We start from the raw sequence: 21,264 nt of genomic DNA on the forward strand, positions 1-21,264 counted from the left end.
AAGGGGGAAGGAGAAATAAAAAAAGGAAAATATATTAACATATCCTTGATTGGATTATTGCTATAAGCTTTATTATATTTTTTAAACAGCATGTCTCAATTTAATTTATTGATTAAATTAAATAGAATTTTAGCTGCAAAATGTGACAAATCATGACAGAAGAATCTATTGGAGCCCAAACCGTTTCAATAAATTGTGTCTTCGAAATAGTTCCCAACGGCCTGTGTATTAATGAAGAGTATTAACAATTATCCTTGATAAGCTGCACACAATCCTCCCTAGCCTACATATTTATAACAGCAGACATTACATTTAAGGGTGGATCTTTCACTGCTGGAGGCTTAAAATGTCATTTTTCTAGGTTTATTTCTTTAATAACGTAAAAAAAAAGGGTTTAAATTAACAAACTTGGCTTCATTTTTCATAAAACTGTCTTCCAGTGTTTGTGCGAACTAAGCAGTCTGTATAAATTGCTTTCAAAGTTTGCCATATTAATCATAGGATGCTTCCCGTTGACATTAATCATGCTTGTTTTCATCGTCAGTGTGCGTAAACATTGTATCCAGTCTAAAAGCAATGAAGATCCTTAAGAGATTGGGAAGCCCAAAAGGTGTCTGGACCAAAGATGCCAGGTCAGCAAAAGTCTACGTCTTCAACGGCACGTCCGACAACACACTGTACGAGTTCAACTCCGTGCGAGAGCTCTCAGCATCATCAGGTGTATCTAAAGGCAAGCAGATCACTGTGCCCACCGCTTGGAACGGGACCGGTCATGCAGCCTACGATGGCTTTCTCTATTACGTCAGTGAAAGTTCAGAGCTCCAAGTTATCAAGTATGACCTCAAGAACGGTTCGGTTGCAGACAACGCAGTTCTTCCCATGGACGATCGCAGACCGGTTTACCAGCTCAATCCAGAGACGCTGGTGGACCTGGTGGCGGATGAGGATGGGCTATGGGCGCTGTATCCGGCTGGAGACACTATTAATCTTGCTAAGATGGATATAGATTCACTGGATATAGAGCAGATGTGGGACACAGCATGTCCAAGAAACAACGCTGAAGCTGCTTTTATTGTCTGCGGAACGGTCTATGTGGTTTACAACACCAAGCCACCGAGTCGTTCGCGTGTGCAGTGTGTGTTTGATGTGAATGACATGGTAAGCAGCGGAGAGGCACCTTTGATTTATTTCCCCAGGCGCTACGGGGCCCATTCCAGCCTCAAATACAATCCTGAGGAGCGGCAGCTCTATGCCTGGGATGATGGGTACCAGATTCTGTATAAACTAGCGCTGAAGAAGAAGTTATGGGCGATTATGCCACCACCTGAGGAATAGTGGCTCTTTTTTTAGTTCTTAAACGTCTGTATGTTCCTGGGTACAAATGACAAGTTTGTGATTTTCCTAAAGGGATAGTTACTCAAAATGAAAATCCTGCCATTATTTACTCACCTTCATGTTGTCAAGTCTGTATGGATTAATTTCTTCTAAGGCTTTTTTGTGCTTCAAAAAGGACACAATTAATGTTTTTCTTCTGATTCAGAACTTTGAAATGAATTGGTTGATCCAGTTCACAAAACCGGTCTGAATGATTTGTTCATGATTGAACCTGGTCTCAAGTTCAAATCACTGATTCAATGATTCAGTTGCAGCAGTTGACTGCTTCACTGAAGGGAAAGATTGTCTGTTTATTTTAAACAACTTTAATTTGGCTCTTTTTCTCACACAAGCTATAATATGACTTTTAATAAAACATGAATCTGAAGGAAACAAACTAATAAAATATATGAATAAAATATGAAAATGTATGTTAGTTTTACCTGTAATTTTATGCTTTAATTTGAATCCTGCTCTTTTTCTGCAGTACAGAATTGATTTTAAATAACTTAAATGTAGGCCTGTTTCTCACATAAAACTATTCAGAAGACAGAAGACTTGTAATATAATCTCTTTTATAGTACTATACAATACAACCACTTTTATTATGGTTTTGTTTCTTTGCTCCCGTCCATTGTTATTAAATGATCAACAGCATTCGGCTAAATAATTAAATAAATGAAATAAAGTCATACAGGTTTTGGAACAACTTGAGGGTGAGTAAATGATGATAAAATTACATTTTTTTTGGGTGAACTAATCCTTTACCTTTAAGAATACACAGATATATTGCTTTTGTTGCACATATTAAAATATGAGACAATAATTCGTCTCAATAACTGACTGATCAATGCTAACACACTTTTTGTGATTGGATATTCACAAGACTGAAAAGAAGCAACTCTATCCTTGAAATGGCTGAACCAACATTTTATTTTGGCATTTTTGAAATACAAGAACCTCTTCAAACATTACAAGTTATATTGCAAGTACAAATGATCAATACAAAATTAGAAAGTTTTTCAGATTCACAAGGGGGCAAAAACAGGTTGTTAAAACACCAGCACACAAGAGTAAGTGAGGTAAAGAACCAGATCTAAACCTTATTAACTTTACATTCACCTACAGAAACACTTTATGTTATCTGAGTATTACAACATTGTGATATTGTAAAAACAGGACCAAAAAGTTGTACTTTGTCACAACCATTTCTTCAACAAGTTAACTTGGAATTTTTAAAGATTCTGTTAAAATATTACATCTATTTTAATATATAGAAATATTTAAAGCTTAACAGATACCCTAGGAGATGATGGAGGACATGATGTAAAACTAGCCCCAAGTGCCATGTATATTTTAAGATATTTCAGCAACACCAAATGGAGATCAGTGTAAAGTCATTGATCTGGTATCTTGAGCTGTGCCCACAATCTGTGACAACAAACTTCCTGCATAGTAGGTTGTCTCTATCAAGGGTCATCTCCTGTGCATTTGTACATGCATTGACTTTTCTCTCTTTTTTTATTTGAAACATATGTCCAGGACTTTGAAGGGAAGGACTTTGGCATTCGTTTCCAGCATCTGCAGTACGTTTTATTATTTATTGTTTATTTTTTAATGACAGGAGAAATATTAACTACAGTAATCATAATTTAGCAGGGGTTCTCTGTTAAATTGAAATTCCAAGTTAAATTGTGTTTATGAATGAATAACCATGTAATACAAAAAGATAGAAACCACAGGGACAAACAAAATATTGCGGGCATTGAAAGACTTGAATTTTGTTAAATCATTTATGACATTAAAATTCAAAGAGTAATATTATTATTTTGATTGCTCTGTTTAGCTTTGTTGGATAGTACAACAATTATTCTTGGGTAAAATGGCATTACTTTTTTTATTTAAAGAAACTGATCAGTTGACAGTTATACATTAAATTGCATTGTTATACAGATAATTAATTCCCTATTTAATTCACATTATTTCAAATATCCCTGTTTTCTACAAATAATTATTTTGGTAACACTTTATAATAACTTTCATTATTAAATCATTGACAAGCATTAAATAATGCTTAATGGATCATTATATATTCAAAGAGTTAGAAACGTGAGATAATGTGCTTGTTAATGTTTGCTAATAAACTTTAAACTTATTAGATAATGTTCAAACAAATCATTATTTCCTGTAAGTTAAAATACTTACAAATGTCATTAAACTTTCAATTCCATATGATCAAGCGCTTATTGAAAATCTACAAATGATTTTAACAGATGTTATAAAATGACCAACACTTTTGCTGCTATTGACGTGTGATATGGGTAAGGTTGGGGACAGGTTTAGTGGTATGTAAGGTTTAAGGGTTGGTTAAAGGGTCAACAGTGTACAGGGGTCAATTTGATTATTATAATTATTATAATTGTTTATTTATGATTCAAGGAAGATCCTGTTTAATGATATACTGAAGAGTACTAATGTGAGTGTTGAGGCACTAAAAACATTACATTACACCAAAATTACAATCTGTTATGTCTTTAGCAAGCATTTAGCTAAACTTAACCAGCCACCCTTTACACACACCTTGTTACAGTAGCTAAAAGTCCAATGCCCATAAAGATTCTAAATGATTAGTAATCGTTTATAAACTTGCAATTCTCTCCTCTGTCCCCCTCCACCACCTCCTATCACTTATATAACAGCTGATGATAACAAATGATGATTAGTTTCAACTTTAGATTGGCTACTGCAAAAACATGAACAAATTATTAATAAATGATTAGTAAAAGTGTTTGAATAGGGCAAATTCAGGTCTTTCGAACACTTTTTGTCATTGAGATGACTGTTCATAAAGGTATTAATGATTAGTAAATATTTATAAACATTTGCAAATGATGAGTAGTTTCCACTTTAGATTGGGTACTGCAAAAACATGAACAAATAATTAATAGATTATTTGTTAAGATGTGTAAATAGACAACAAACAAAGACCAACATATTAAATAATCATATGTTAATCATTAGGTAATGTTTAGTAAGTTCATTAATAAACATTAACAAGAACATCATCTCATATTTCTAGCTACGTGAATATATATTAACTAATGATATGTTAAGCATTATATAATGTTTGTTAATGATTTATAAATGAAAGTTATTATAAAGTGTTACCATTATTTGAAGTCAAATCAAACAAGCAAATACAAATATTAATCTGAAGATGAATGTTAGTTAATCACCTATAATTTTATGCTGTAATGTTATCCCTGCTCTTTTATACAGTACAGAATATGAATAAATTTTATAAATTTGAGCCTACATTGTTTACTCAAGACAATTTCCCAGACAATATGTCAAAATACGTAAAACTTTGACAGTCCAATTTAACTCACAATGAAATTTCATGCTAAAAGATGAATGAGATGTCAAACAGCAGTAGATTGAAACAGCAGGAGGATTCAAAGAGGAATTGAATTGCTATTGAAAGCAGTGCTACTGAGATACAGAACTGCATCTGTACTTCTTTAAATGCTATTATATAAACTGAATAAAACCCACATAAATCAAATCAGATCTCTGTGAATATTTCAGCACTTTTACCTTAAATGTCCACTTTTGTACTCACCGATGAATATTAATGTAACCACATAAATTTATTCAGCTACATGTGATGTGTTTTTGTGTGTGAACAGGAACTTTACATGTAAACCGTCTTTGTTTTGGCAAGAAATTAATGGATAGGAAAAATTTGTTGTGCTCTGATAAATTTAGACTCTTTTTACACATAACATTTATATAACATCTATAAACTGATAAATATTTCAATATTCTTCATAAAACGTGTACCTTCACACAGGTTTCACACAAGGATTTGACAGAGAAAATGGTTTGTTCTTAGTATACAGCACATGACAAATCCATTCCCTTCTATTTTCTCACTCAAACAAAACATTGTCCTTTCCCTCAAAATTGTATCCTTTCTGAACTCATTCTTAGTACTTCCAATAGTTGATCCTACTTTCAAAGTCTTAAGATCTGACAAGAGCCATCTACAAAGAGCCTTGCAGTGTTGTGCAGAAACTTCTGTTTGCTTGTAGACCGCTTGCAGAACACCGCATCGGAATTCAGATGCTTCAGGAAAATTCATATTGGAAAGAAACATCTCCGCTGACGATACCAAGCTATTCTAGGAGCACATCGTTGGCTTTGTAGAATATTCTAGGTACAGAGGTTTGTACAGCACTCCCAAGAACTGACTGAGGATTGTACGGACTGGAACATGAGGAACATCAGGGCAAAGACAGCAGGATCTTAGATCAGTGTTTGGGAACCATCTAAAACAACCTATGGGAGAAAATGGAAATAGCAGGGCTGCCGTTTTCATCAGAGTGACAAACGGAGGATGCCAAGCCTGTAGTTTTACATATGGCTCTGATCAAGGGCTGGCAGGAGGTTTGGGGGAGGGACAGGACCCCTGACTGTCAAAACTGGCCGTTCTAGCTTTCCACTGTAAGAGAAGATATATGAAAAACCCATCAATGAGAGCATTATAGAGCAGTTTATTGTTATAGTAGAAGAGCTGCACCCTATAGATCGCAAAAATTGCTCAGAAGAGTGGATTTCAAACTGTGGTTGCATGAAATTGATGCATCTAACGTTATATTACAAGTTAAACATACTCATTATTTTTTAGCTAATTGTTTTCTATAATAAGTAAATAAATAGATATATAAAAACACGAATAATTTTTTTAAATAATAAATATTTTTTCAATTATACAAAGCAAAGCAAGCAAATCCAATAACATCTAATCATGTTCTACTTAAGCAAACTGCACACAAGGGTACAAATTAACCAACTTAACTAATCTCCAACCTGATTTTTCCCATGTTTTATGCAATTATTAGCATTTTACAATGTAATACAGCTGCAAAAAGAGAATTAGCCTTTGTTGAATATAGTTTTTTTTTACTAGCAGAAAATTGGTACACTATTCAGGGTTGCCAGGTCTATGTAACAAAACTAGCCCAATGGCCAATTAAAAATAGACCAAACTAGCCCTATATCAATGACCCTATATCAAAACTCAAAATATGTCACTCCCATACCTTAAATACATGTTTTACAGTCACTGTTATGCATTATACGCAATTGCGTGACCCTATGACCCTATATCAAAACTATATCAAAACTATATACTATACTATACCCTATATCAAAACTATATACCTATATCAAAACTCAAAATATGTCACTCCCATACCTTAAATACATGTTTTACAGTCACTGTTATGCATTATATGCAATTGCAAATTGAAAATCACTATATATTAATAAAGTCGGTTTTCATGAAGGAGCTCTAAGGTCCCTACCAGTGCCGGTCTCAGACAAAACTCATCATCTAGCACTAGTATTATCACTGGTGGAATATGAGTAAAACATTTCAATACAAGCATATGTCAGTCAAATACAATTTATGTGATATGTCAAACCTCTAACCTATGACAACAGTTTAAATGTACCCCAATTGCACTGGAAAACTGCAGACTTGGCAACCCCTGACACTAATTTATTCAGTATAAAAATTGACAATGTGAGCACTGTTAGAAAGAAATTAAGTACTCAAAACAGTGTAGATAACAAAAACCTGTGCTGAAAACACAACTATAACCCATTTTAATTACCAAAAACAATGATTTACAGTCTGTATAAACCTTTGTTTATAGGCATACTTAATTACATATTCAGGTTAAAGAGCATGCGGCCACATCACGCCCAATCACAATTCATAGATGCCCAGACAGGACCTCAAATGAAACAGTTTTTTTTTTTTAATTAATTTTAATTAATTGATGTAAGTTTGTTCAAAACAAAGACATTATTAAAACTGCATATTAATCATTTTTAACAGAACAAAAATATAATTAAAATAAACAAAGAGACCAAAATGTGTAACCTAACATTTGCATAGGGCCAAATACAATTTTTTTCCCCTCATGATTAACTTTTGACCACAGGCCAGAAAGGGGACAGAATTTCAGTGTGTTAATAAAATCAGCACTGACATATTCTACTCATGTATTATTCATAAAGCACAGTACAAGTGTGAGCATGTGACTAGAGGGATTTGAATGTTTACAAAGAAAAATCGGTGACTAGTCAGAAATGAATTCTGGAAATGCAATTTGCATATGAAAAACTTAGTTCTTAGTTCTATATAAACACAAATTCAGAGGGTTATTATATCTACCCCTCACATTTGTATGTACATGTGCTGGAGTGAGGTTACTTACCTCTTTTTCTGATTTCTTAGGTTCCAGCAGGGGGTGCCAGTGTGCAATTGGCTTACGGGGGTATGCGAGCATCTCATTCCAGTGGTCTCTACCTAAACCTTCAGCACCACTGCCCAAACGGCACACACCAATTATCTCATTGTGCCCCACCCTGAAAGAATTAATCATTTGTTACGGAATTATCTAAACATTGGTATATCCCTTTAATGTAAAGGAATAGTTCACCTAAAAATAAAAAATTGTTTACTTTTCCTCAGGTCATCCAAGATTTAGATGAGTTTGTTTTGGAGAAATTTAGCATTACATAAGCATTAGATCACTTTCTCACCGGCGGATCCTTTGCAGTGAATGGGTGCCGTCAGAATGAGAGATCGAATAGCTGATAAGAGCATCACAATAATCCAGTAATGCAAGTAATCTACAAACGTGTTTGTAATAAATCCATCAAGATATTTATCCATAATATTGCTTTCTACAGTGCAAATGTTGTCAGTTCTAAACAAATATATTGGTGCATTTTGATGTGAGATGACAATGCTCACAGGAGGAAGCATTATTATGGATTATGAACTCATATTTTGACCAGAAACAACGGTTTGATAATGGATTTGTTTCTTTAAAACAGTTTTTTCACTTCACATGATATTAATAGATGGTGTGGATTGGACTGGACTGGATGGATTGATGGATTACTTGTAAATTATTGTGATGTTTTTAATCAGCTGTTTGGACTCTCATTCTGATGGCACCCATTCACTGCAGAGGATCCATTGGTGATGTAATGTGATGTAAAGCTAAAATTCTTCTCCAAGAAACACACTCATCTACATCTTGGATGGCCTGAGGGCAGGGGTGGAGCCAGGAGTGGCCGTGGCCACCACTGACCTAAGCTTAGCCACCCCTTTGGCCACCCCACTCAAAACTGCAGTTTTTTTCTTGACAAGAAATGCATTTATTAAGACGCGGCACCACCGTATCTCTTTATGACCACATCAAATGGGACAATTTTCAGACGCGTACTTCAACTTCGCCTCACCGCCAGGCGCAAGTCAAACGAGCGCGGAAAGGAACATGTGCCAAATGAGCTTCAGTAGAACAAAGAATTTTCTTTTCTTTCTTTTTTTTTGTCATTTTTTTTGGTTAAACTGTCCCTTTAAATTTCAGTATAAAAATGAGAAATAGCTGTTTGTGTTACGTACAGGTCATAGTCCATGACCGAGATGTGCAAGCTGACTTGGTCCATGCTCTCAGGAGGGATGTCAAAGATAACGGCCTCATTATAAGTGGGATTCAGGGTGTTTTTCTTTGTTGTGGTCTTCTTCTTTTTCAGACGTCTTCCGTCACAAATGAGGGATACTTTCACATAAGGATCTGCTCAGAAAGAACATCGTTATCACTTCAGCTCATATAGCTGTTATTAATTTCACATTTGCAGTTTGAGCTTTTATTTTTTATTATTGTAGTATGCACTAGTTTCAGTTAATTAAACCTCTAACGAAAACTTGAAGTTGACGAGACTGTCAGATGAGAAGACTGGAAATTAATGCTGGATATCTTTATTGAGCCATTTTAATATTCAGTGTGAATGGAAGGCCGGTGAGATTTGAAATGCTACCTGAGTATCCTGTAATGTCCATTGCCTTTAGGTTCCTGCACTTGATGACAGTGAGTGTTAATCTGCCTGCCGTAGGTAGATAGCAGAGTGAGAACATGATCTCCCCAAGGTCCACGCTCTCCTGTTAGATAGATACACGCACACAGACACACACAAATCAATGTAGCATGATGTATTGGCACATTTTGTTATAAAGGTCATCTTTTCGATTCCATAGCACCAGATAACAGAGATAAAAACAGACAGTAATTGTGCAATAATGTTCTAGAGGCAGACACTATTAGAGCAGACACTGTTCCACCAGCATCACTCGTGGTCAAGATCAAGTACAGAGACCCATTTCTGACACATAAAGAATCATGATTATGAGATAAAAGTGGTAGTTATGAAATAGAATGTCATAGTTATGACATAAAAAGTAGAATATATGAGAAAAAATGACAATGAACAGACAAAATTATGAGATAAAAGTGGTAGTTTTGACATAAAAAGTTGAAAATATGAGAAAAATGACTATGAAAAGACAAAATTATGACAAAAGTCAAAACTGACATGTTGAAATTAGGATTAAAAAGTCTTTCTTTTACCTTTTTGTCATAATTATGACTTTTTATGCCATAACTATGATTTTTATCTCATAATTTAGCGTTTTATCTCATAATTACAATGTTTCATGTCCAAATTAAGATTTACCAAAGCATGCTTTTTATGTTGTGGAAATGGGCTTCTATAAAAACGTACCAATGATATGGCTACTCATCATCAGCGGTGTTTCGTTTCGTGAACAAATCTACATTTTTGAACAAATCTTTTTAAGTGGAGGAATCGTTTCATCAGTACTGATATTGTACCATTAATTATTTGCTTTTGTAAATAATCACAATGCTTGAACAGAGAAAGATTCTCTATCAATAGGATGTCGTCACTTTGCCATAGTTTTATGCTAAAAGCTAGTGCTGCGAGAAGTTCTTTATTGGCATTTGAGGATGTGGTTTGGCATTTTGACTGTGAAGGTTGGGTTTAATAATCCTGTGACTCAATATCGAGGTCTAAGGGAGTCCTGTTTGGACAGATACAGTCACGGCGACCAATTAGTTGTTGCGATTCTCCAAGCCGTGCTGCTCTCCTGGACACCACTCCAGCAAACTGTTAATTAAACTGTAACACTCCTAAACACTTCAGCCTTTCCATCAGGGCACAAGGTCCATCATTTTCCTCACAGCTGATCCAAGCTGGGTTCTTTTAGGTCTATCAAGATGAAACAAATGTATCCCAAAAAATGTCAATGCAATGCATTAGAACTATGGCATTTTTAGACTTTCAAGACCACCCACTTTGTCTGAAAGTTAAGTGTGTGCAATGCAAAGGAGAAGTATGCTATCTGACAGTGCTGGATTTAGTGTGTTAGCGTCATCCTCTCAGCGGCATTAAGACTATAGTGTAAATATTAATCACTTTAAATGAGCTCAGTAAGCCTTTCTCTGATGGACAATATTCCATGACTCCCCTACTTGTGGCTTAATGTCTCTCTAGCCCTCTAAGGTGATTATTTGCAGGTTGTGTTTCAGTATCATATAGGGATGTTTTAAAGTGGATTGATGAATGGGTAAATGCAAGCTTGACCATTAAAAAATGTCTCAGAAAAGTATTTGTAAAGCAAGTAAACTTTAAGTAAGAACTTTACTGAACATTATGGCACAGGATAAAAAGTGTTTTTGTTAAATAAATAAACTCAAGTAATTAAGATTAAGCCTGATTTCCAAAAGAGTGATGATGTGGGACCACAGTGAATGTTTTAGGGTTATGCAAAACAATTTTTCTATTTTTTTGGCCAGAACCAAATTCCTTCAAGCTTTACTCTATTTTAGTCCTTGAGCTCATTAAGTGACTAAATGAGTTAGTAAATATCCTTCTGTCCCAAGTCCACCTGGCAATGTCAGCGCTTTTCACTGTCTGTTGGCATCAATTAAAGGGACAGTTCACCCCAAAATTAAAATTCTGTCATCATTTACTCATTGTTATTTCAAACCTGTGCTTTTGTTCCGTGAAATACAAAAACAGAAATATAGCAGTATTTTTATGTCCTTTTTTCTTTTCAATTAAAGCGAATGGTGACCTATTATCAAAATCTCGACACAAAATTTTAATAAATGTACATATTCAAACTGCATAATTGAAGAACAATTGAAAAAGAATGTGCTTTTATCGTTTTTTGAACTTGAGAGTCTCTATAGTCATTATTAACTTGCATTGTATTTGAAAGTTGTATTTGAATAACAATACAAATTTGAATATCCAATTTTTTTTACACAAAGCTTTTGTATTGCTTCAGAGGACTTGAATATGGCACATGAGTCATATGAATCACTTTTATGATAATTTTATGGTTCTTTTTGTCATTTTTTGATCTTGAGAGTCCTTTGTCACTATGAACTTGTGTTTTATAGAAAAAAGCAGCATTAACATCTTGCCTAACATCTCTTTTTGTCTTCAAAAAGAATATAATCCAGGTATGAAATGACTTTAGATTGCATAAACTATTATCGTATTTTAATTTTTGAGTGATCTACCCCTTTTGATAGCTTTGCAAAGAGGCGCTTTGAGTTCCAGATTCAAATCTCCTGCCAAGTGCAATAGAGTGTGTGCTTTTGTTCAAGGGGCAGCCAGCCTCCTGCCACGAAAGCAATAACCACAGGTATATTGAATCGCTCCTCTGAGAATAGCTGTAAATCTAGAAAACAGAGAGAAATAAGACTCATCGAGGAGCAGTTGAAGTTCATTTAGCTTGCCATTATGGAGTGATCAGCTGACCTCAGGACCTATTTTGTTAAGCGTTTAATATTGTGTTGTGATTGGCAGCACCTCTTATTAGTGGCCGTTACGAAAATTAGGCAATTATTTTGTCCACACATACACAATCAGCATGTGTCAGTCATCTTCATGTGTCATTTAATACCTTATCTGTATGTTAATGAGGGTAGGGTAGAACTCTCATTAATTAATTTGGCTGTCTTAGCATTAACAGGTGTACAGCAGAGAACGTGTTGAATATTGTGACTGCATTTTAACAGATCATGTCAATAATGCAACAAGCTAATTCACATACCTTAGCTGGCATCTAATGGCCTTGTTATTTAGAGTCAATGGATTTTTTTAATCTGCACAAACTGTCTGAGCAGTGCAATATCAAGAGCACTTGCTGAGGTTTCAGGATCCTTCCTTCTCTCGCCAACCAAAATTAAACTATTTGTGTAGAATGCTGCAGATGACCAATATTTTTCAGGCTTGATTCACCAGGTTTATATTATCTTGTGATACAGTGGGGTCCAAAGTCTAAGACCGCATAGAAAATCTTACCATTCAAAGGTCAGGGTCAGTATGATTTTTAATGTTTTTGAAAGAAGTTTCTTATGCTCACCAAGGCTGCATGTATTTGATCAAAAATACAATAAAAACTATAATATTGTCAAATACTTCAAAGTAATTTATTCATGTTATGGCAAAGTGGAATTTTCAAGAAACATTTATTATTATTGTCAATCTTGAAAAATTGTTCTGTTTAATATTTTGTGTAAACGGTGATATTTTTCAGGATTCATAGATGAATAGAAATTTCAGAAGAATAAAATTTATTTGAAATAAATTATCTTTTGTAACAATGTACTGTAATTTTTGAAAAATTAAAAAAATAAAATAAAATCAAAATACTGACCCCAAACGTTTGAACGGTAGTATATATATATATATATATATATGCTTATTTGTTTGGTGACCAATTTATATCTAAAATTTAATAATAAATCTAATTGAACCTGGAAAGAAAATCTGAAGATTTGAGAAATAAACAAGAAAGATTCGGAAATTATTCGATCACCAAACAAATAAGCAAATTTGTGAAATTGATAATGTGAACTTCTTTGTACACCTGGTTAGATGTTCTCAAACCAAATACTAAAACGTTATGACATTTTATTTTACATTTTACAATTCAACATTTTACTCAATTTTTATGCTTATAATTTAAGTTATAATGAACTATTTGTATTAGAAATGTGGTCTTGTACTTTTGGATCCTATTGTATATTCATTTACATAACCTGATCAGTGTGTGATCAATACATATCTGAGCATACTTACTATACACCTCTCCCCTTAAAAAAATAGACTTAAAAACCAGCAGAATTTGTTCTATCATGATTTGGCAAACCCATCAAAAGAAAAGAGAGCAGCAGGGTTCTCTTACAGAGGTAGCATACTGAATGTCTTTCCAGATGGAGGTCTCCCTTGAGAGATCAGATGCTTCAAACAGATTGTCCAGTATGACCTCCCCGATCATATCATGCCGTGAGAACCTGTCAAAGTCGAAAACAGTGAGATGGAGCTTCCTGACGGGAAGCTCATCATAGGGTACCGGAAACTGGAAGGACTCGTCAAATGTGGGGTTAAGCGTTTTACGATGGACTCGTGTCTGGAACTTCTGCTTCCGATCTGGCAGCAGGTAGATTTTGACATATGGGTCGGAGCTGCCGCAAAGATCCTTGGCTGGGAGATCAAATGCCTTGAGTATCTTAACAAGTAACATCTCGTTCTCATAGTCATAGCGGAGGGAAAAGTTGATTTTGCCGCAGTTTTTGCCACCTTTACTATTGCCAGATTCATCGTTCTCTGTGGTCATTTGCTTGTAGAGTTCAGGCTTGATACGGCCAATGCTGGTTGGCTGCTCATCCACATCATAGTCATATCCCAGGTCCAGACTCCCTTGACGGGGAAGGTGACGTTTGAAGGAACTATGCCTGGAAAAATGAGATAAAGAAGAGAAAGAGTAGCATGAGGGATTTGATGAGTGTTCAGAAAAAGTTGGATTACAAACTAAACGGCTGCCCAAGGCAAGTTTTGTTTTTTAAATACAGGGGTCACATAAAAATGTGTAAAAAAAACACTTGTTTTTAATATAAATTTGAATTGAAAATGTTTCTCTTCAGTGTTATCCCTAATATGAACAATGGCATCCAGCAATCACTGTAACTGAATTAAAAGATGATAGAAACATTTTGAATGATGAAACATGAAGACAATAAACACTCGACTGTGACAATATATGGTTTATCTGTTTTCTTCAAGCCATCTTGAGTATTTTCATAATGTGTAAGTATATTTATAATCCACTGCTAATCGACATAGGCTTTACTACATTTATTACATGTATTGCCTCATTCTGTAATAAGAAGCCACATCAGATCACAAAAGGAAATTATTTCAAACACTCGTTTGATGTTGTGGAGTAAAAATATGTCATAATGTTCTCTTTTGTTGGACAGCAGGTTTAGAAACGTTTCTCATTACAGTGGAAGATGTTTGGTGTGTGTTGCTTTTTCAAATGCACGATATAAGCGGGGAGGCGTTTCCTCATCTCAGCGTGTAAACTCACAGAAAAGCAAAACTGGAAAAAGAAAAAAAACGCAGTTCACAAGCACGTGTTGAACAGTGAATGTTACCGAACGGTTCAATATTTTATTGAGAATTGTGGCATCTCTAATATAAATAAATAAATATATACAGTGGGTACGGAAAGTATTCAGACCCCCTTAAATTTTTCACTCTTTGTTATATTGCAGCCATTTGCTAAAATCATTTAAGTTAATTTTTTTTCCTCATTAATGTACATAACGATACTGAGTGAATGCTCTCCACACATCGTATATGTTCATCAAGTACTTTCACTTCAAATGCGCTAAATCCCAGCCTCAACCCATTCAGAAGTACCAGTACTTACATAGAAACCTATGCATATAGTAGCCAGAAAGAAATGCTAATAAAAAAAAAAAAGTCAGACGTACTTAGAGGCTTTTGCATCTGAACTCTTTTCATATATATATATATATAAACATATATACTGTCTACACAGATAACAATTGCAATATAAAAGCCAATTATTGAACGTAGCAAACAACACATCTTCATACGTGAAAATATACTGAGCTGCCTTTATATTTTAAGAAGGAGGTCCTTCACATTTGACAGTCTTTGCCATCAAAAGGTTTGTTATCTCCTGTCCCATAAAATACATGGTACATGGCCAATATTGTGTGGTTACCCATTCCAATTAACCAGTTTGGCCCTTTCATTCTTGTAAAGACAAACCTGCTATGCTAATGCTATGTACAGGACAAAAAAGCATTTCTTTCACTCATTATGTAACAGTTGTTCTCAAAAGGAGTGTTAAAATGAATGCTGGTGTAGTTAACTCATGAATATGAATAAAACCACTAACAGAAAGCAGTGGAAAAATCTTCAAGAGCAGCCAAATACTGAAGCTCAATTAAATATTACTCCTTAATGGGCAAATCGTACATGACAAATATTTAATTTCAAGTGGACAAGTACAGTGCTGTAATTAAGTGTCCTGGAACTACCCCAAATGAATCAAGTATGCATGAGCAGAACTTGTCTTGGTTCCAGGGATTATGGAGCAGCTAAACATTAAAAACTTGCCCTGAAGTGAGTCTGAAATACATAATTGAAGGCATAAAATAACAAAGCAGTCTTAGATGAAAGACTTTACTCTCCTCTAAATATTTATGCATCATCAGCAATATTCTTTTCAAATATAAATATTTTTACACTTCTCTTGTTGGTGTCAGTGTTCATCTGCTCTGTGATGTCTCTGGGAGATTCTGTTATTGGGTATTATTTGTGATTGATGATGCCTTTTGAGTCCTACTGTGAATGCTCTGACAGTGTGATTCATAGTATGCATTTCTTTCAGGTGTATGCAATGCTGCATATTTTTAATGAGATGTGTAAATGTGTATGCAGCACCGGGTGCGTAAATGGCTGCAGACACAGGCTGAAAATGTATAAAAAATGGTGAAAAGGGGAAAGATGCCCCTCTAAAGAACAGTGCGCAGTTACTATTAAATTGTAACATATTTAGAGATGACCGCGAAATAAATGAACATATTCAGTAATTTTGTTGCGTAACTGAAAGTCATGAAAGGGGTAAAATGGCCCCTATCTTGAAGCTTCCTTTTTAAACGTGTTTCATTCCCATCTTTCACAGAATTCCCAAATACTTAATATTCAGTAATAACACTTAGTATTCACTATTCATTATTACTCTGTGAGTATTTGACTGTACTGACTCGATTGGATGAGAACAAAACTTGAACTGAGTTGAACTAGATAATGACACTATTTTCTTCTGTAGAGCTGCTTTATAGCTCAATCCAATTTGTTTCATAAATGATGAATTTTGAAACATTTTAACAGTTACTGAACTGAATTAAATCAACATTAAACTGACTTGAGCTGACTAACGACACTATTGCCTCCTGTAGAGCTGCTTATAGCTGAATTGTACTTGTTTCATAATTGATGAACTTTTCAGTTATTGAACTGAACTAAATCAACTCTGAACTGATTTAAAACTAAACCCTAATGTCTTTATAGAGCTACTTTACAGCAGAAATTGAATTTGTCTCATATTTGTTATCTTCCTGCTTTGAAACTTCCTTCTCTGTATTGTTTAAAGTGCTATATAAATAATGTGTCTTGAATTGTAATAAGTATATCTAAAATATATCTGATATCATTTTTTAAAAAGGTGTCAATAACGTAAAATATGAAATCATATGAATAAAGATGTAATCAAATTATATGAAAAATATTTAAATAAATTACAATAATATAATTATTAAAATTCCAAGAATTACTTCAAAATAAAATCTTTTTTTTTTTACATATTGAATTACTTTGTCCTCAAAGACCCTATTAACATCTAGACATAAAAACCTTTAATGTCAAAATTAAAATTAATGAATTAACCATTATCCAGTGACAACAATTTAGATTTTTTACCTCATCTTACCTTACATATATTTTATTCAGCAAGGATACATTAAATTTTGCTGGGAGAACCAAATCTGCATATTAGAATGATTTCTGAAGGATCATGCGACACTGAAGATGGAAGAAATGCTGAAAATTCAGCTTTGCCATCACAAGAATAAAATCCATTTTAAAATCAATTAAAATGGAATATATATAAAATTGTCATTTTAAATTGCAATAACATTTCACGATATTACTGTTTTTAGAATATTATATTCAAAACATTAAAAATTCTTACTTTTCAACAGTAGTGTATGTGCGTGTTCATGGATGTTTTTTGGCACTGTTACCTGGTGGATGAAGCTGGCTCTGTGGCCTGTCTTTGCATGCGCTGCGTACGGCGCAAGAAGTGCTCCCTCATGGAGAGCTGCACCTCGGCAGGGATGTCGGGAGAGGTGTGACTTATTTTAACAGCTGCCTCCAGGAAGCCCATCGACGCCATAGGATACTTTTCCCTCTCAGTCGCCATAGTGACCTCAGACGGCTGAGGACTGGGCAGAAGAGATGGAAATGAAATGAGGAGCAGTCGTCAGGGGCAAGGGCTGTGGAACTTGACGAGAGGGCTTTGCTCCTCCAAGGGACCCAGCACAGCTTCCAGGAGACGAATGCAGTGAGCAACAGCAGCGCCAAGCCACACGTTATTATCACACCGATGGGGAGGCCAACAGCGATGTCTACAGCCGGGCGGAAGCGATGGGCCGCACAATATGGAGAAACAGATGGTCAAAACAGCGAGACAGACAGAAACAGAAGTGCATTAGAAGGGTCAAATGAGCAATGACTCTTGTCTATGGGGTTTGTTTACTGTAATCCTGTGCAAACCAAACACTCACAATCACACAGTGCAGAAATGATGAAATGTAATTAAAGTTATCACAGATACTGGCCTTTAATCCATTTCCAAGGGAACAATGCTAGCGGAAGATGCCACAGCAATATCAAACGCTCTCACTGCGAAGCTTTCCACCCATCAATGGCTCTTATGCATGTAGGCGGAAAGCAAGCTCAAACTCATTTCTTCACAATTACAGAGAATTTACTTGCAATAGAACAAATGGACTGGAGAAGCTCCAAGACTGCTGACAAGCACCATGTAAACATTAATTTAAAAGAGAAGAGAGATCTGTCATTTTGTGTGGGAGCGCTATAGGAATACAGTTTCTATAGGTTTTATAGCAATAATATTGAGGTGGCTGAATTCATTTCTATTTTTCATCTGAGATGTGTTTGCACAGTAAGAAATATTGATCACGTTTTTTTCAACCCAATGCTCTCCGCCCACTGCTTCGACCGGTTTGATTTATTTGAAATAATGCATGCTAGGATCTCCCTGGGCTTCCTGAGGAGTGTACAATGTCTCCTTGCTCAAATGGAATATAAATCTCTACTGACAGTTCAAAGGGCTCGGGGCCAAATTCTAATTTAGAGTCTTTTAGAACTTTTGTTCTTCATTCAGTTCCTCATTCCTTGCCAAGTCGTTGGTCATTACCTGACTACTGTAAGCACACAATACAAAGTAAAGAAGACTCAAGGTCAGAATGCAGAATTTGAGAAATTAATCACAACTTTGGGAGCCATTCAAATCCAAAAAATATATATAAAAGGCATATATTTAAAAGGTATTTGCACCAAGGCTGCATTTATTTGAACAAAAATACATTAAAAACAGTATTGAGAAATATTATTACAATTAATATATTAAAAGCTGTAATACTGTGAAATAGTATTACCATTTAAAATAACAGCTTTCTATATTTTACATTGTAATTTATTCCTGTGATGACAAAGCTGAATTTTCAGCAGCCATTACACCAGCCTTCAGTGTCACATGATCCTTAAGAAATCATTGTAATATGTTATTTTTTGAGATCATGAAATCAAGAAACATTCCTAATTATCAGTGTTGATTTTCATTATCAGTTTTTGCTGCTTATTATTTTTGTGGAAACTTTGATTCCGTGGCTAACCCCAATTGTAATTTTAATTAACTGTATTTTCCTTTTTTTCCAGGCATAAACACTTTTCTTCCTAAGTAAATGTATCCAGGATGTTTTTAAGGATGTTTAGATATTTGCTAAAAAAAAAAAAAAGAGGAAAATACTGGTTAAATGATTTTTTGCAGTGCATCATGTACGTGCTGATATGTGACACTGGACCACAAAACCAGTCATAAGGGTCAATTTTTTTAAATTAGCTGAATAAATAAGCTTTCCATTAATGTATGGTTTGTTATGATAGGACAATATTTGGCTGAGATACAACTATTTGAAAATATGGAATCTGAGGGTGCAAAAACATCTAAATACTGAGAAAATCGCCTTTAAAGTTGTCCAAATGAAGTTCTTAGCAATGCATATTACTAATCGAAAATTAAGTTTTGATATATTTACGGTAAGAAATTTACAAAATATCTTCATGGAACATGATCTTTACTTAATATCCTAATGATTTTTGGCATAAAAGAAAAATCGATAATTTTGACCCATACAATGTTTTTTTTTGGCTATTGCTACAAATATACCCAAGCGACTTAAGACTAGTTTTGTGGTCCAGAGTCACATATAGCTTCTTTAAAGTTTCTAATAGTTTTGATGTTACAAGCCGCATTTTTGCTGAAGTTCCCCATTTCATGTGAATTAGCTGTGAAGGGTTTTCTGTAAATGCTGTAAACTGCTTTCTCTAAAGTGTCCATTTGAAGGGCTCAGGGTTTATCGCGAGTGGATATGAAATTTCTAGGTCCAGGGATTTATGTGTTCAGAGGATTTCCACATTGAAACGCTGCCATATAGCTTCTGTTTTGTCATCTGAAATTATCCAGACTCTGAAATGTGGCTCCCACTGGTTTGCCTCTGTTGTCTTTTGATTTCTAATAAGTTTGGCTAGCTTGCGCAGATGGACAGGTTAAACAGGTGTTGGACAGGTGTGGTTAAATAAAAATTTTAATCATGTATAAAATTAGCGATAAAATGTATATGAATGCCAGTTTAATCCTTTTCATGTCCAAAATTAATGAAATAATGAGGCTATTACCCTGTGTGAGAATTTATGGTATGCAAACTGGACATTAATGATGAATTGGATGTTTATCAGCATGAAGACAGCAGTACAGAAGACATGCGGCAGTAAAGCAGTGTGAGCACCGGGGTTTTCTTCCATCCACTGAGATATGGATAATGAATCCAAACATTGTGACACCGTGACTCTCCATGGACCTGGTTGCCAACCAGCATGATATTCCACACAACGCTGGCTATAATTCTCAGCTAATGAGCCATGCATATAATGGTTCATAAATGTAATCAGTCGGTCAAAGTATATTTTTCTCGGCTGTCCAGGACAGAGGTTGTAAAGTTTGAAGTGTTTAGAGCGATGATTTGAAAAAAAGCCTCACCTGTTTCTTGGACTAGCATCAAAGCCAAAACGAAGATCAATAACATGTAACGTATTTTCCTTGTATGTTTACTTGTATGAAGTGTAATCATTATTTCCAAAAAGGTTTTTAAATATATTTTTTCCCCCAAAAAAACATTTTCCCCAAATGTCATGAATTATTAATTGATAAATATCGTTTATAGTAGTACGTTTTTGGGGGAGTCATACCACACACACACACACACATACGCACGCACACACACACACACTTTACATATATAATTTAATTATTTTCCCAAAATCATGAAATATTAATTCATAAATATCCTATATATTATTTTACTTTTACTTAACATTTTAATGATTTGAATGTAAACTCATTTTAATTGTGAATTAATAATATATATATATCCTCATCATAGAAGAGGTGTATTAAAGTCATTGTATTTTTTTAATTAAAATTTTAATGTAATTTAATTTGAAAAGAACAGATAGGATAAAACATTTCATTGACCCACTAGGTCGCTCTCGCTCTCTCTCTCTCTCTCACCCTATAAATAGACCTAGTGGGTCAATATATATATTCCTGTGGCTCAGTGGTAGAGCATTGTGTTAGCAGTGCAAATGGTTGTGGGTTTGATTCCCAGAAAACACACATACTGGTAAAAAAATTTATAACCTGAATGCACTGTAAGTCACTTTGGATAAAAGTGTCTGCTAAAT

General features: G+C 34.7%; 1 protein-coding gene and 1 pseudogene across 1 annotated transcript in view; one reads left to right on the forward strand and one right to left on the reverse strand.

The window, feature by feature from the left end:
- LOC107687444 (olfactomedin-like protein 3B) overlaps positions 1–3,364 on the forward strand; it is a 7,887-nt gene extending 4,523 nt beyond the window's left edge. The window contains exon 3 of the mRNA XM_016484797.1: positions 545–3,364. Coding sequence (XP_016340283.1) covers positions 545–1,335 — 791 coding nt within the window. The 3' untranslated portion in view covers positions 1,336–3,364. The remainder of the gene's footprint in view (positions 1–544) is intronic.
- Positions 3,365–4,566: 1,202 nt separating this feature from the next.
- Positions 4,567–21,264, reverse strand: part of LOC107687445 (synaptotagmin-6-like) — a 43,481-nt pseudogene continuing 26,783 nt past the window's right edge.

This window comes from Sinocyclocheilus anshuiensis, unplaced genomic scaffold, assembly GCF_001515605.1.
Source record: "Sinocyclocheilus anshuiensis isolate Anshui unplaced genomic scaffold, SAMN03320099.WGS_v1.1 scaffold1114, whole genome shotgun sequence".
In the NCBI taxonomy this organism is placed as follows: Eukaryota; Metazoa; Chordata; class Actinopteri; order Cypriniformes; family Cyprinidae; genus Sinocyclocheilus; species Sinocyclocheilus anshuiensis.